This window comes from Hemibagrus wyckioides, linkage group LG09 (genome assembly GCF_019097595.1).
Source record: "Hemibagrus wyckioides isolate EC202008001 linkage group LG09, SWU_Hwy_1.0, whole genome shotgun sequence".
Classification (NCBI taxonomy): Eukaryota; Metazoa; Chordata; class Actinopteri; order Siluriformes; family Bagridae; genus Hemibagrus; species Hemibagrus wyckioides.
In genome coordinates, this window is record NC_080718.1 from 12,725,521 (window position 1) to 12,743,770 (window position 18,250).

An 18,250-nucleotide genomic window follows, 5' to 3' on the forward strand; every position below is an offset into this window, starting at 1 on the left:
GACCTGTGAGTCTATGACTACTTGTCTTTAATGTACTTGATTGGTCCTCCTTCACCATACCTCTTTGCTTAATGATGAATATTATGTATAGTTAAGTATGCACAGTTTATTTTACTAAATACTTTCATTCACTAACTGCTTCCTCCTGGTCAGGGTTTTGATGGATCCAGCATAAATATGTCCAGGATAGGATTACAGCTTCTACTCCTACTCAGGAACACGAGACACGAGAACACGAGTTTTCTCAACTCTGGGTTCAGCAAGTGACAACATATCCACATGGCTGCACGCAGTATCAGGTGTAAATGAAGCAGCACTTCTTAGCTCTTTAACCTTGTTTGTATAGTTTGCTTTGAGAAGAAATGCGTTAGCTTAGCGGTTAAGGTGTTGGACTACTAATCAGAAGGTTGTGCGTTGTCCATTTTGCTGCCACTGCTGAGCCTTTAACCCTCAGTTTTATGAAATGAGATAAAATGTAATAAGGGCATCTGCCAAAATGAAACGAAGCGAAACTATGCATCACTCATCACAGCTAGCTGGTTAGTTTAACACTAACAAGAGACAAACAAAGATGCGTCCAAAGGTTACATACTGAGGTAAATCGTTTAAACCTCGGGCCAATTTACAGTAGCCAATCCTTTCAGCATGTTTCTGGGAAGTAGGAAAGGAAACCTCAAACAAACACAATGAGAAAATATTCAAAACTCACACATCCAGAAACCATGAACCCTGCAGCTGTGAGACATTACGGTACCTGCTGTATCTACTAAAGATGATGTTTAGGGTTTAAACACAGTGATTCATACCGCACATCTGGATGATGTGAGGACGATATAAAAATGTCACTTGAGCAACAGAAGAATATATTGCAATCCCTGTCGCAGTGGTGTGCTGGAAGAACTTACCCGGTGAAGTCTGCCGAGTACATGCCGTAGTCGAAAACATAGACCCGGGTGATCTGGCAGAGGGTGAGATAGCCCAGAGCAACCACAAAGCAGTATCTGTAAGAGATTAGCGTGGATATTAATTGGACAAATTAGCAGTAAGGGAAAAATGCAAGTTTTAAGTAACCTTAAAAACTGTCAGCTGGATAATTAATCCTACTTTCTATGCACCTCGTTGCTGATAGTTTGGGCTAGACAATGTGAACATCTTCATTTATTAAAAGACATGCCAACAGATTTCATTAAAATCCCCTAGACATAAAACCGTCTATATTTAGATGACATGTCTGTTGTATGCTAAGCAGAAGTTAAAAAAAACAAAAAAGTCTGCAGGCTGTCATTGTGTCATCTCCGAAAACAGAAAGCAGGCTCACTCTGGTATTGTTGATGCTAATTTATGCAAGATGTTTGCACACTGACTACAGGAATGAATTAGCGTGCGATGTGAGAGAAATACAAAAGAATCTGGAAGGTTCACTCTCTAAATTAGACGCTGTCCTTCAAGTATGTTGACCTTTACAGACCATACACAACTCTGACCTGGTCATTAATCTTCTGTTTCAGCAAAAAAAAAAAGTTTTGAGTGCTTTAACAATCTTACGGATAAATAGATTGGGGAAGATACAGCTAGATCTACATCACTGTAAAGCACCAGAGAGCTTCCAGCATCCGTTCTATCACTACTAAGTGAGACAAAGTGTCTTTTCTTCAGCCTGTAAAGTGTGACGGGTTCAATACCCTCCCCAGATTCCTCTGATAAGGGCTTAGGGGTGGATTGTTGATAGTAATATCATCAGTGCCAGTGCAAGATCTCGCCAGTCCCACTGGAGGCATTCAGATGCAGCAGCTTCAACACTGGCTCTCTTTATCAGGCCACGGCTTCACTGTGAAAAGCCTTGTTCTGCTGGGTGGGCGTGCGGATTTGCTCCGTGGGTGAGCTGTGATGAGGCTTAACTCCTCTGGTGCGCTAATGTAGGCCCGCAGAGAGCTCATGACAGCTGCTTACTGTTGTACGAAACACGGCATTAATAAAGTGTTTACCGAATCGATGAAACTGCTTTGACTTTGTATTGGGGAGAAATTTCTATTGAGAATAAAGAAGTGAGAATCGAATGAAAACGGAAAGTCCCTGATAAACAGATGTTAAAACGGACTGTTCCACAACAAATCATCACTGCAATATTTCTTTGGTATGGTTTTGAATCTCCATTTTGAGGGCATGACCAAAACACTTGATTCATCTATCGGAAAGGTGTTTTTTCTTTGGTACAAACTTATAAAATACATGAACGTTTAGCATTCAGCTGGCCGTGAAGAGGCGGTGATTTCAACACACACACACACACAGATGTGCAGTCAAGCAAATACACATGCATTATCTGTTCACTGCATACAAAGCATTAGGATGTAACCACCACAGCATTAGACAGTATTATAAGCTTACCAGCCTGTGGTACAGAAAAGAATATTAAAGCGCACAAAAGGCTCCATGAATTATTCATAAAAGCCCGAATGATTTGTTTTCTCCGTGTTGATAAAGTGACTTCGACTAATATAAAGATACAGAGTTTATAAAAGTGGCATATGGTTTATACCCCAGCTGAGGAAGTTGGGCTCAGAGCACAGGGGCAGCTACGATACAGTGCCGCTGAAACAGGGAGGGTTTAGAGCCTTGGTCAGTTGCCCAACAGTGGAGCTTGGTGGTGCTGGGGCATTAAAGTGGCATTAGCTGTACAACTGACCAGTGGCAAATTAATAGACAAAATATAAAAAGTGCAGCATATGAAATGGTGGAGTTACTAATGAAATATGGGGATATGAATAAAGAATGACTATAAAAATAACTATAAAAACTGTAATGAATAAAGTACATATGTTTAATTATGTGCAGCTTTTGGGCACATAATGTGCGCTGAAATGAAAAATGTAATGTGCGCTGTGCAAAAGAGTGTTGTACAAACATTTACACTTCTGGCATTTGGCCCTTATCCAGAGTGACATACATTTTTAACTTAGCAATTAGGGATTGCTCAAGGGCCGAGCAGTGGCAGATTGGTGCCACCTTCCGATTAATAGTCCAACACCATAGCTCAGGGTCAGCCATTATGCAACACCCCTGGACCAGGGTGGGTTGGGGGCCTTGCTCAATGGTGGCAGTTTGGCAATGCTGGGGCTTGAACCCCGCTCTTCCAATCAATGACCCAGAGCCTTAAACACTTGAGCCACCACATCCCCACAAAGAGTTGTGTAAAAAGTCAGTTTGAGGTAGAAAGAGGCCCTCAAGAACTGAAAGTGAGATGCTTTTCTGCTCACCACTAAGTGGTCACTGGAGTCACCATAGACTTCCTGTCAGCTCAAACCAGTCTGATCTTTTACCTCTGTCCTCTTTTATCAAAAATGCACAACTGCCACTCTGTAAGGGATTTAAAAAAACGCTCAAACTGACCAATTTATTAAGAAATAAACCAGTCATTAACCAGTCACACTTTAAACACATCGTTTGGCTCCACTATTTGGATAAACAAGTTTGAAGAGGAGAAAGTGTCAGAGACTGTTGGAGCTGCCGCCTGGTTTCCTCCCTGCCAGTCGTTCGCACGTCTCTACAGGCCTTCTTGCTGATGAAGTCGACCGGTAAGTTCAGAATCCATGGTTTCAGAGAGCTTTTATAATTTTCCCACCCCGTCTGCCTGTCTGCCACAACGAAAGCCTGTAAACACGAGCTTTCAATTTTTTCCCCATCTAGCAACAGAAAGTGCTTCAACTTAACCGGATGATAAAGGAAGCAAAATCAAATCAGATCAATGAGCTCTATTCATTCTGAAGTAGTTTGGGGGGGGGGACCACTGAAGGAATTATGTGACTCAGTCTATTGACTTAAAGAGCACTCCTGGTGCTGTGACTTTTGGGATTGCAATATCTTGAAATGTCACCACGCCCTTTGTACACAAACACACACTGCAGTGCTTCTTACACAAGTGCAAGCTAGCAATGAAAACAAGAGGGTAAGGAAACTTCTAGTGAGACTTTAGCTACTCAGAGTGTCCATTAGATCAGTCTCTCTCTCTCCCACACACACACACACTATAATTCGCACCCCCTTGAGAAGTTACAAGCAATCGATGTTATGAAAATCATAAACAGAGCATCCACAGAACAAATTAACGCATCGTTGTTATCCAAATACTTTCCCTTGTAACATACCAGTGTCACCAATGACTGTACATAAGTGTGAAAGCCATAACAGGGATTCAAACGGGAAGCCAAAAAGTCTCCGAAGCCCTCTAGCAGCTGCCTTCTGTACTATTTTTTTAACCCTGCCTATTCCCACGTAAGTGAAAAGACCCAATCTTACATTTTAAGTGCATTCTAATCTCCGTAAATTATTTCCAGGACTAGTGTTCTGTTGCTTTCTGTTGTAATTTGACCTTTATTTCTATGATAATTTGTGATAAATCCATTGTTCAGCATTGGATTTCTTTGTCATGTCACACTCCACACTGGTGATTAATGGCACTCAGGGATTTAAGAATTTAAGAAGGCGTTTGATCAGGGTTGGAGCTAAATTCTGCAGTGCTTTGGTCCTCCAGGGCAAGATTTGAGGAACCCTGGTGTAAGGTTATCCAACAGAGGTAAAAACATCTCACACTGAAAACCAGTCAGTCCTGACACATTTATATTAGACTTATCGCAATAAAATAATTCATTTGTTTCTAAAAATTGAATTGAAAATGTCATAATGGAACACCAGTGTACATCTTAAGCTGCACTTCAGCTAATATTTCAGAGTCCATCAGTAATATGGGCACAGTCTGATTGACTGTATCTATGTTTTGCAAGCTCTGGCTCTAATTTTTGTTACATCGTTGACCAAAAATGGATTAGAAAGGCACAGGGGGAGTAAATGGCTCCATGTTGTCTGCTCATATTAACAAATTCTAGTTTAAATTCTCACTAACAGATCAAAATTCAATTATAGAGTCAATTTAGGATTTTTTTTATGTATCTAAAAAGCCTGTGAAATGCGTTCACATTAGAGCCTTCATTTCCTATTTATATTTATGTATATTCATTTGTTCTTTAACTCTGTATACTTCAATTCCAATTCAGCTTTCATTTCCAAAGACTGCATGTTTACAGGGTATGCTCACATTATAAGCTCCACTGCAAAACTCCAACTGCCTGTTAACATCTGGCAGCATCTATAATGTGTGGACACAACTGTCCGCTGAAACATGCCACATTCGCACCTCGATATGAATTTTGCATGATTCACGTGCGTCAACAAAAACCATCATCTACGTCATAGTAGGAGCAGCAAACGAATGCACTAGTAGCCTACAATTTGCATAAGAGTGTGCAGCTGAGATAAGAAAAGAAAAAAAAAAAAAAAAGCCAGATGGTTTGCTTTGCTGTTTTTGTTTTCCCTCTTGTTGGTGCTGAGTGATCTGTGGGTACAGGAGAAGAGCCAGACTCTGGCATCACAGCCACAACTGTTTTTGCCTTTTCTTGAACGAATGTTTTGAATACGGTTCAGTTCTGCTAACAACTGATTCATTTACGTTAATGACTAATTTCTCCATCATTCCACAAATTATAAAGGGAGAATATAGTCCCTGTTGCTGTCCTCCAGGTTGTGTGGGAAAAGCTGCTTGAATCCCAATGGGAACATTCTCATCATTTACAGCATTTGGAAGATTCCCTTATCCAGAGGGACTTACATTTTATCTCATTTTATACAACTGAGCAATTGAGGGTTAAGAGCTTTGCTGAAGGGCTCAGCAGTGGCAGCTTGGTGGACCTGGGATTTAAACTCACAACCTTCCTATCAGTAGCCCAACACCTTAACCACTAAGCTACCACACCCTCCCATCATGGTGCAGGGTGACATATGGAGTGCAGGAATACCAGATATAAGTTCACATTTTTGCACTTCCGCTGTACAATTTATTTTCCAAAGGGTTTTTGGTTAATAAGATTTGTGCTCAATACAAGCTCAATATTGTCTCCTTTTTTCTCTACGACATACACCAATCAGCCATAACATTATGACCACCTGCCTAATATTGTGTTGGTCCCCCAAAACAGTCCTGACCCTTCAAGGCATGGACTCCACTAGATCCCTGAAGGTGTGCTGTGGTATCTGGCACCAAGGCGCACTGCAGAACGGGAACAACCCACAAGAGCTGCAGTTTTGGAGATCCAGTCGTCTAGCCATCACAATCTGGCCCTTGTCAAACTCGCTCAAATCCTTACACTTGCCCATTTTGCCTGCTTCTAACACATCAACTTTGAGGACAAAATGTTCACTTGTTGCCTAATATATCCCACCCACTAACAGGTGCCATGATGAGGAGATAATCAGTGTCATTCATGTCACCTCTCAGTGCTCATAATGTTATGCCTGATCTGTGAATATACAGTACCTCACTTTTATGATTTTTTTTAATCTTTAATGTTTATTTAAAAAGCCGGGTGCAAACAAGTGGCTTAATGGGACTTTGTTGTCGGGGACGTTAAATGTCATCACGCTGAGCAGAAATACATGTCTACTACAACCTCGATTTGTTTTCAATTTCCAACTCCAACTTTCCAATCATTCAGATTCATCCAAAAGAGTACAATGTGTGTATGTTATCAGAGAAGATGTTTTTAAATAAAGTTTAAAAAGAAATTTTTGGAAGTTTAGTGGTGGAGATGCTGAAGACATGTAAATAAAAAAAAATTAAAATAATAAAAAAAAAAGACTGAAGTGAAGATTACTGCAATGACCAAAAGCATGTAATAACTTTTGTTGATCACAGAGTTTATTTACTGCAATAATCCAAAAAATACTATGGGTTTTTTGTCGAGGGAACCAGGGGGTCGATTACGTATAAGTTGGCTTGCAAAAATACTTCATCCCTGCAGCACGTATCCAATCTACCAACCATCTACTACCAGATATGAAAGTGTCTCAAGTCTGATTAGAATAGTTCCTCAAAAAATTCAGAAGTGTGCAACATTGAACACATTAAACATAAAGGTCAGGGTATAGTGTTAGTAGAGGCAGAAACAGGCAGAGAAGATGAAGACAAGGTGACACCATGGGAACTCCAGACAGCAAGTAACCTGAGCCTCACACAAATTCTGCTTTCTGCACTATTAACCACAGACACACACACACACACCCTCACTTTTCGCATTCTCTTTTCAATTTCCGAGCTTTTTCGCACTGAGCTGCTGAGCTCTGTTATTGTGTGTTATAATGTCTGTGTACTGCACTGCTTTCACAGCACTATCTATCTATCTATCTATCTATCTATCTATCTATCTATCTATCTATCTATCTATCTATCTATCTATCTATCTATCTATCTATCTATCTATCTATCTATCTATCCATCTATCTATTCATCCACCCATCCATCTATCTATCTAAAATACTATGAACCAAGTTATTTAATACCTACTATTTTACCACAAAAAGTCCAAAAAGTGTTATTTAATACCTACTATTTTACCAAAAAAAGTCCAAAAAGTGTTATTTAATACCTACTATTTTACCAAAAAAAGTCCAAAAAGTGTTATTTAATACCTACTATTTTACCACAAAAAGTCCAAAAAGTGTTATTTAATACCTACTATTTTACCAAAAAAAGTCCCACACACACACACACACACTATTACCACTGACCTCCTACTGATCTGTGTTTCATGTCATGCAAGTGGCCTTAGAACAGGAATTTGTCAAGGTGACCCCTCTGACCTGTGCAGTGTCGAGATGAACCACAGTTTGAAATGCACTCGCTGATGCACAGATGGAGCAACAGTCAACGTGTTTCCTGAAAAAGGTCAGTGCTAGATCTATCTGTATTCCGTGAAATGGTGAGCGAGAAAGCATTCTGAAAAGCTTTACAGCACTGAGAAACCCTGCAGAGTTGCCAGGGAATGATAAACCAAACCAAACCAGTGCATTCTGTGCTAAAACTACAAGTCTGATGTCTTTTTCTTTCTATTTTCTTTTTTCTAGTGTTATGAAGTTTAAGTGTTAATAATGCTGTAGCTAGCTATCTTCTCTGAGGTTAATGCCACCACACTCCCACCTTCACACTGACTCTGAAGACTTGTTCATATACAGTTCTATTTATTTCTTATTTTATACTGATAATTTACAGAAAATGTGGAGTTTTTTTTTTTTTTTATATCTTGCTTGCTCTCTCTTCTCAGCACGCTGCCTTCACTAATACAGTAACAGTAGGAAGAGAACATTTGCTATATCCTAAAGCACCAGAGTGAAAATCTGAAGCCGTTTATACAGTAAAACGATTTATTTAACAGCATGAAATGTGTTATATGTGTAAAACATCGTGCCTTAAATCCTTTCCAGATAATTGCATTTGTCAGGACTTGATTTGGAAAATGTTTTTATTTGCACCAGTGTAAGAAATGCCCTTTTCCTCTCAACTGCACAGAGACTGAAGGCTTTAATGGGAAACAGATAACGGGTCTGGTTTCTGAAAGCGTTTGGATCATTAAACTTTAATATCGGAGTAAACAGTAGTTGCACATTTCACCTGGATTAAAGCATAAGCATAATGAAACATCAGTACTACTAGTGATCAAAGCAGGACAAAAAATGAATGTGTTATTAAAGTGTCTTATTTAAGATGCTAAAAAAAAATCATGGATATATACTGACTATTAGAAACAACGCCAGAAGCATGTCTGTATGAAAATATGTTGCCGAAATATAACTCCAGCAAAACACGTCACTGTTTTAAAGATCCAGAGACTTGTGTTTGTATCCGATCATTACAGAGAGAACGTGCAATACAGCAGGGTTCATTCCCCCAATATGAACCTGCACCCCTGTTCTCTTCCTAGAGAAGCCGTCCTTATCTCATCACCTTTCCAGGTAAAACACACACAGCTGCATGTTTCTAGCTGAAGAAGGGTAAAAAAAAATCAGCTCTGACCAGATTCACTTTGCAAACTGGCTTACAGGATGTTACTTCTGAGAAATCTATTAACTTACCTTATCTATTACTGTATATACACCGATCAGGCATAAGCACTGAGAGTTGAAGTGAATAACAGTGATTATCTCCTCATCATGGCATCTGTTAGTGGGTGGGATATATTAGGCAGCAAGTGAACATTTTGTCCTCAAAGTTGATGTGTTAGAAGCAGGAAAAATGGGCAAGCGTAAGGATTTGAGGGAGTTTGACAAGGGCCAAATTGTGATGGATAGACGACTGGATCAGAGCATCTCCAAAACCCCAGCTCTTGTGGGGTTTGCCTGGTCTGCAGTGGTCAGTATCTATCAAAAGTATCCTTTAAGTCCATGGTCCCCACCTCACAACGTAGAGGACTTAAAGAAACGTCTTGGTGCCAGATACCACAGCACACCTTCAGGGATCTAGTGGAGTCCATGCTCGATGAGTCAGGGCTGTTTTGGCAGCAAAAGGCAGACATACACAAAATTAGGCAGGTGGTCATAATGTAATGCCTGACCGGTGTATAGCGGAAGTTCATTTAGTCTCTGTTTGCTGTTAGTGAAGGATTGTGGCGTGTGCCTGTAGGGATTTGCTCATTCAGCCACAAGAGCATTAATGAGGTCAGGATCTGATACCAGGAGAGGAGATGATCACAGTGGAGTTGAGTCATGTCTCAGTGAACTCTTTCACTCCAACCTTGGCACACTATGTGTTCACATGGAGCTTGCCTAATGCACAGGGGCTTTGCCATGCCAGAACATGTTCAGGCCACTTAGAAGAACAAATAGAAGAAAGAAAGAAGCCTTTATTTGTCACATGTATGTTACAGCACAGCTCACAGGCCCAACAGTGGCAGTTTGGCAGTGCCTGGGGCTTGAACCCTTGACCTTCCAGTCAACATCCCAGAGCCTCAACATCCCAGAGCCTGAGCTAGGCAAACTTACACAAAATTAGGCAGGTGGTCATAATGTTATGCCTGATCTGTGTAATTGTGTATGCAACAAACTTTGTGACCATTTTTGCAATCCTGTTGCCTGAAGTTTTAATTATAACATATATACACAAGTATGGATTAATTCATATTGCATTGACCTTTACTTTATAGCTTTATCTATGTGTCATGCTTATCAGAAACTTCAGGGGCACAACCATAACACAGTATATGGCCAAAGGTAAGTGAACACCTAACCATCTCACCTACGTGTGGGTCAAACTATTGCAACAAACTTGATAGATTTCCCTTCAGTGAAATTTAGAGGCCTAAGCTGTTTCAGCATGACAATGCTCCTGTGCAACTGAAGCAAACTCAATTAAGTTTCTCAATTAGAAGAACTTGTGTGGTCCTGCACAGAGCCCTGACCTCAACCCCACTAACAGCATTGAGATGGTGTTAGTAGAACATTAACTGCGTCCCAGTCCTCCTCACTTAACATCAGCATCTAAGCTCATTAATACCCTTGTCGCTCTGAAATCTAGAAGAAAGCCTTCCTAGAAGTGTGGAGGTTATTAGAATAGCAAAATGGACAATAAACCTGAGGATGCAGATATAGAATTGTGATACAGGTATCATAAGGTTTGAATATTCAGCGCTATCTCAAAACCTTCCACAGTTGTAGTAGTCATAATGTGAGGATGTTGTTACCTGTGCATGTGCTCCACCCCAGTGAAGATCATGATACCGTACGTAAGTCCACTCTGGACCAGAAAGTGTAACGCATACCTGAAAAAAGTAAGAGGAAACATGAATCAAACGGAGCTGAAATACACCAGGCGTTTATTTCAACAGGAACGTATTCCCTAAGCCACTGTGACGCTGTTGCCAGATTCAATAAATCAATGCAGGATGAATGAGGATGCATTCAGTGCCAATCAAACCTGCTCAGTGCTGCTACTTGGCACAAAAGGAACGTGGCTTTGGCTGAGAAACGGACATCGCACCCATCATCATATCTATTCATAATGGAGGTTTATACAAGACTCAGAGACACAAAAGAGCAGTGGTAGAGTAGCAACCAAAATCAAGCCTCGCATAGTGTAACAACATAAATACTGTGATTTCACATAATAGGTGTTTGTTCAAAAAGGCTATTTGGAAAAACGGGACATTTTGTGTGGAAAAATCATCTAAACTGTGGCTAAGAATTAAAAAAACAAAACAAAAAATGCTGTGAATCACATGTTGAACTGAAGAGACTTCTCACATATTTGCATTGGCAAACACTGGCCTATTACAACACCCTGCTGCTGTATAATCTTTAAACAAATCTTTGACTCTTTGACAGAACATACTTCCAAGTCATATTCATTTCTATTTTCTATTCTATTCAATCCTAGTTAGATTCATACGTCACACATCATAAGGCAAAAGTATGTGGTGACCATATCCCAAAATCTCATTCCACATTTAATCCCTCTTTGCTGTTATAACAAGCTTCACTCTTCTGGATTTTGGAGTGTGGCTGTAGGGATTACTGCGCATTCAGCCAGTGAGGTCAGATCCTGATGTTGGGTGAGGAGATCTGGCATGATGCAGTCAGAGCTCAACTTCATCCCAAAGGTGGTGAGAGGGATCGAGATTAGCTCACAGATCTTCATGAATCTTGGTTTATGCACAGGAGCATTGGAACATTTTGAGCTCCTTAGTTCCAGTAAAGAGAAACTGTAATGCTGCAGCATACAAATACATTCTAGTTAATAATGTACTTCTAACTTTGTGCCCCCACCAGGTCCATTCCCACTCCGAAGATGAGTATTTTCCAATGACCAGTGGTCTCAGGGAGCCTAGATTCGTGTTGTATAATTGTAGAGTCCGGGTCTGAGTAGTTGATTCATACTCAGCCATGAGCGCTTCCTCTCAGCTTTCTCAGATTGATTGAATACACCAAACAGAAGCAGCGCCACTGTCTGGGAACATCCTCAGCATGGTCATGGTCACAGTTGCAGAAATCTCACAGAATGAGACTTCACTCCCTGGCTTCCTGCTTCTCCTCATTGTACTGGGATGTGAACCCACCTGCAGCCTTAGGAGAAACATGGATCCCATTACTGCACAGCGTGTTATACGAGCCCTGGAGCTAGGATCAAAAGGGAGATGTTTCCATTCTGCTACTGGCACGGACATGCAAGCAAAACCCAGCCCAAAGAAAGAGGCTTTATCCATCTATAAACCACCATGTAGCGCTTATATTACACAGGGGCATGGGAAGCCTGGAGTTTACCCTAGGGACCTCAGGGTACAAGGCAGGGGACATCCTGGATGGGATGATAATCACACACACTTACACATTACAGACAATTTAGAGATGCCAATCAGCCTACAATGCATGTCTTCAGACTGGGAGGAAACCAGAGAGGAAACCCCTGAAGCATAGTGAGGACACCCAAAATGTTTCATTTCACTTATAATACAACAATCTGTGCACACCAAACATGATTTATGTATGAAAGAATGGCAGATAGATAGATAGATAGATAGATAGATAGATAGATAGATAGATAGATAGATAGATAGATAGATAGATAGATAGATAGATAGATAGATAGATAGATAGATAGATAGATAGATAGATAGATAGATAGATAGATAGATAGATACTTTTCCCAATAGGAAATTCACATCATACCATTCTTTTGTTCAGTTAGGTATTTTCAACATTATGAAGCACCACTTATGTTATTACAGCTATTCCATCAAGAGGCATCATGTTTTTCCTCCCTCTGGATGGTAATCAAACAAAGAGCTTTGCCTGAAGTGCTGACACTAGAGACTCTAGACACATCACATAGATCTGAGTTGTTCTTTACAAACAGTTGAACAATGTGTGCAAGAAAATAAAAATGTCAAATCTTGATGAAAACAGGGAAGTGCCAAAGCAGCCAAGGATCGTGTCATCTGCCATGAGCAACACAATACTTACGCTTTCCCACATTACTTCCTGTTTCACATTGACACAATTTATTTCTTCTGTGGTCAGGGTTGACAAACTGTACAGACTGTACATTTGGGCAAAGTTGGAATTTCCATACACTGAGACATGATAAACAAAGTGTGGCTTGTTGTCAATCACAAGATCCTGTGCTAAGCAATCGCATGTTGCTGTAAGCTGATCCATGTGTGACTTGACTGCTTAAACTGTTAATCTGATGACTTGATGGAGTTTGTAGGAAGTGTTTTTTGGCTCTGTATCAAAACAGTACAAACAGCCCTAGTCGTCTTATCTGGTCATGGATATCGAGCTGATATGGGATACTGCATGGCAGATTTCATAATGTTTTACTCTTTACACAGGACAACGCTGCAGATTCCACACTACGTGTTATATAATTGAAGAGTCCAGGTCTGAGTAGCTGAACCCATTACTATCCTCTCAGCTTTCTCAGATTGATTTAATACACTAAACGGAAGCAGTGCCACTGCCTGAGCACTCCTCACCAGGACAGTTGCAGAAATCTCACAGAATGAGGCAGACTTCATTTCCTGACTTCCTGCTTCGCCTTCCTTCGTTGTGCCTCAGGAGAAACATGGATCTCATTACTGGTGAGCTGCGTGTTATACAAGCCCTGGAGGGAGGATCAAAAGGGAGATGTTTCCATTCTGCTACTAGCATGAACATGCAAGCAAAACCCAGCCCAAAGCAAGAGGCTTTATCCATCCATTAACCGCCATCCTACACAGGGGTATGAGAAGCTTGGAGTCTACCCCAGGGGACTCGGTGTGCAGGGCAGGGGATCTTCTGGACAGGGTGTCAATCCATCACAGGGCACACACTCAAACACTACATACAATTTAGAGATACCAATCAGCCTTGAGCGTGTCTGGACTGAGGGAGGAAGCACTAGCCCAAAGGGTGGAGATGGAAATTCAACCCCAAACTTCAGATACAGCTCAGAGGATTTCTTTTTTTCTATACATAGAGCTTTATTAGTTTGGAGTCTGGAAAAGCCAGGGCAGATGCTTTATACTCACACAATCATGACTGTTTAATGGGCCATCTTTAGTGAAGAAGTGAAACGTGTGGACTTTGCGTTCCTGACATTGTGTCATACTGACACACAACTGAAACTGATGCTAGCTGGGGATGTTATCAGATATCGAACAGCTGAACAGGTTTTATGGCAGCTATTAGACCTATTGGCCACTGACCAGAATACACCAGAATCCTTTTTTCCCCCAGTTATCAGGTGCAGTGATGCACAGTTACATAATCAGGATGACCTGTTATCCTTACGCCAACTGTCATGCACAGAGTGTTAGACAATTTATAAAATAAAAGGTATTTCGAAGGACTGAGAATTTTTTTTTCTTAACATTTACAGTTTTATAGTTCTGATTTCTAACTGTACTGAAACCAAAACCAAAGATCATCCATCCATCCAACCATCCATCCATCCATCCATCCTCTGTACCATTTATTCTACATATGGTCACAGGGAACCTTGAGTCTTTTCCAAGGGACCCAGGGAATAAGATGAGGGACACCTTGGACAGGGTGCCAGCTAACCCTAACCCTAGACACAAACACACACCCATTCACACAACACAGACGATTTAGACATGCCAAAACCCATGACTTTGGACTGGGGGAGGAAACTTGAGTACCCAGAGGAAACCCCAGAACCAAAGCTCAAGTCTTCTTTCATGAAATTAAAAAATCTTTTCAGTGTGTGTGTGTGTGTGTGTGTGTAGATAAAAGGAGCATCTCTAAACAATGCCAGAATTTGAGTACGTTGGTTCTGAAATGATCTGCCTCTTTTCAACAAAGCCTGTACTGACATAGTATCAACTCAAGAAAGATCTAAGCCCATGGTCATGCTCATGCTCATGTTCTGTGCACGCAACAATGCAGAATGAAGTCTGGTCTTCTCAAGACACTCACTGTAGTGTAGTATAGAAACTTCTTCAACAATATTTTTATTGATTTTTTTAAACAGAGACATAACATACAAGGCACACATGTATTATCTGTATTATCTGGATTTATAACACACACCCCTACACCCCCTACCCCACCCCACCCCATGTCCAAGCCAGCTTTTACATGTCTAAAAGAGGCTAAACTCTACGCATAATTAAAGAAAGAAAAGAGACAAAATAAATAAATAGATAGCTGCTCTAAGAAAAATATGAATTTTTTGTGATTTTAATACAAAAAATGCATGGATACTGAACAAGTGTTATTATTTATTTATTTTTATTTCTATTAAGTATCAGATGATACTATGTAAGTCTAGTGTACACTGCTATGTTAATGAACAGACCACACAAAAGCAATGCACACTATGCTGTGTAAAAATATTAAGAGGGGAAACTGCATCTTCCTACAGTACAAATGGGTTGATAAAACATTATACGGCATTTAAATAGTATCATTAGCTTCTTCCTCAAACTGTTGTTAAAAGGTTGGAAGCACATAATTGTTTAAACAGACTTGGTATGCTGCAGCATTACAATTTCCCCTTTATTGGAACTAGCTCATGTGGTTCAGGCTCTGGGATGTTGAGGCTCTGGGATGTTGACTGGAAGGTCAAGGGTTCAAGCCCCAGGCACTGCCAAACTGCCACTGTTGGGCCTGTGAGCTGTGCTGTAACATACATGTGACAAATAAAGGCTTCTTTCTTTCTTCTATTTGTTCTTCTAAGTGGCCTGAACATGTTCTGGCATGGCAAAGCCCCTGTGCATTAGGCAAGCTCCATGTGAACACATAGTGTGCCAAGGTTGGAGTGAAAGAGTTCACTGAGACTCAACTCCACTGTGATCATCTCCTCTCTCCTCATCCTGACCTCATTAATGCTCTTGTGGCTGAATGAGCAAATCCCTACAGGCACACGCCACAATCTAGTGGAAAGCCTTCACTAACAGCAAACAGAGACTAAATGAACTTCCGCTATACACCGGTCAGGCATTACATTATGACCACCTGCCTAATATTGTGTTGGTCTCCCTTTTGCTGCCAAAACAGCCCTGACCCATCGAGCATGGACTCCACTAGATCCCTGAAGGTGTGCTGTGGTATCTGGCACCAAGATGTTAACAGTAGATCCTTTAAGTCCTGTAAGACTAAATGATTTAAAGGATACGTACAGGACTTACAGGACTTAAAGGATACTTTTAATAGATCCTAACCACTGCAGACCGGGAACACCCCACAAGAGCTGCAGTTTTGGAGATGCTCTGATCCAGTGGTCTAGCCATCACAATTTGGCCCTTGTCAAACTCACTCAAATCCTTACCCTTGTCCATTTTTTCCTGCTTCTAACACATCAACTTTGAGGACAAACTGTTCACTTGCTGCCTAATATATCCCACCCACTAACAGGTGCCATGATGAGGAGATAATCACTGTTATTCACTTCGCCTGTCAGTGGTCATAATGTTATGGCTGATCGGTGTATGAATCAGATTGCAGTGGTCACGGTTCATATAAACAGTATTTGTAGAATCTGCAGTCAGATTAAATGAATACTGATTGAAGAAAATAGGTGCATGTGTAATCTCTTGTAAGAATTTGTTGATCTCGTCATATCATTTTAAAGACATGCCAGGAAAAACTTACTGGCAATATACATTTATTCTAAAAAAAAAACAAAACAAAGATGAACCATGAACATGAAAGTTTACATATAATCACTGTATAACAAACATGAAGGACATGAAAGCAGTTTCAGGACTTTTGACCATTGTTGGGATCAGTTCCAAAATCTAATCTAATCATCTGTGTGTTAGAGTGATAATTCTGTATAACTCCTACATGCAAACACTCGTTCCTGAGATATCACGCCGTTCAGATGGACGTCGTGGCAGTGGCATAAAAATGCCTTGCTGTTGGAGATTTTTTATTCACAGAATCTCTGGAAAAAGTGAAATAAAAGAGATTTTTCCCAACTGACTCGAAGGTATCAGTACTGAGCCGAAGGACTTTTTATTGGCTGAAGTTGACCCCTGTTGAAAAGTGAGAGTAAGGTATTATACAAGGCGGTTATCTTCTGTCGTCTCTTATCAGTGTTGAGAATTTATGACAGCTAGTAGATGCACAGATGAGTGTGTGTGACACTGACCTGTGTGGCATGCTGCTAATAGTAATAGATTTTATATTATGTGTTATGCAAACAGATCAGTAACTATCAATCAATCACTAAAAAAAATCAAAGCAAAATCTCCAGCAGTTAGAGTGAGTAAGTGGAGATGACTGAAATAAAGAGTCTACACACACACACACACACGCACACGCACACGCACGCACGCACACGCACGCACACACACGCACGTACACGCGCACACACACGCACACACACACGTACACACACGCACGCGCACACACACGCACGCACACACACACGCACGCACACACACACGCACGCGCACACACACACGCACGCACACACACACACACAAGAAGAAGAAGAAGAAAAATGAGAGGGGGGAGAAGAAGAAGAGAGAGAGACGAGGTGAGGAAGAAGAGAGAGAGAGAGAGAGAGAGAGAGAGAGAGAGAGATGAGGTGAGGTGAGGAGGAAGAATAAGAGAGGGGGGGAGAAGAGAGAGAGAGAGAGAGAGAGAGAGAGAGAGAGAGAGGAAGAAGGAGAGAGAGAGAGAGAGAGAGAGAGAGGGAGGAAGAAGAAGAAGAAGAGAGAGAGAAAGAGAGAAAGAGATGAGGTGAGGAGGAAGAATGAGAGAGGGGGGGAGAAGAGAGAGAGAGAGAGAGAGAGAGGAAGAAGGAGAGAGAGTGAGAGAGAGAGAGAGAGAGAGGGAGGAAGAAGAAGAAGAAGAGAGAGAGTGAGAGAGAGAGAGAGATTCTTGTATAACACGAGCCTACAGCTGATTCCCGGCTTGAACAGAGCTGATCAGGAGTGTAACTTTAATTGGGACTTCAAATCTTCTGCTCATTGGTGAGGAAATACGAGGCAGCAGCACACCCTGCACAACAGTAATTAAAAACAAGTCCTGAACCTACATCCAGAAAGCTCCTACACAACACAGGAGCTCTATTTTAATAGCTGATGTGAACACATTAGGACTCAGCTAATGATACTGTGTTTATCATCACTTGCTGTTGACTTGAATACACATGCTCGTTCTCCTCAGCCTGTATCAAACCACGATATTGACATAGAGTGTGTCCCTAATCACATCCATTCAATGGCATTGTGTAATATAATTAATGTCAGTAATGGTTTCACTGGTCACACCCTCAAGAAAAGAAGTGCACTTTAAGTCCCAGGATGATGCACTTAATCAACTGAAAAAAATGCATTAGACAAAGCTCACAGCTTTGCTTACATAGTGGAAAAGGGGCGGGGCTACCGGGTGTCAAGTCAGCCAAAGACACTCTGGT

At 41.0% G+C, this 18,250-nt stretch overlaps 1 protein-coding gene across 2 annotated transcripts in view; it reads right to left on the reverse strand.

Annotated features, from left to right (window-relative positions):
* The window catches only part of mboat2a (membrane bound O-acyltransferase domain containing 2a), a 66,218-nt gene that overhangs the window by 18,856 nt on the left and 29,112 nt on the right, over positions 1-18,250 (reverse strand). For both annotated transcript variants that reach the window (XM_058399235.1, XM_058399234.1), the window contains 2 exons: positions 10,563-10,640; positions 906-1,001 (listed from right to left, as the gene is read on the reverse strand). In XM_058399235.1, coding sequence (XP_058255218.1) covers positions 906-1,001; positions 10,563-10,640 — 174 coding nt within the window. The remainder of the gene's footprint in view (positions 1-905; positions 1,002-10,562; positions 10,641-18,250) is intronic.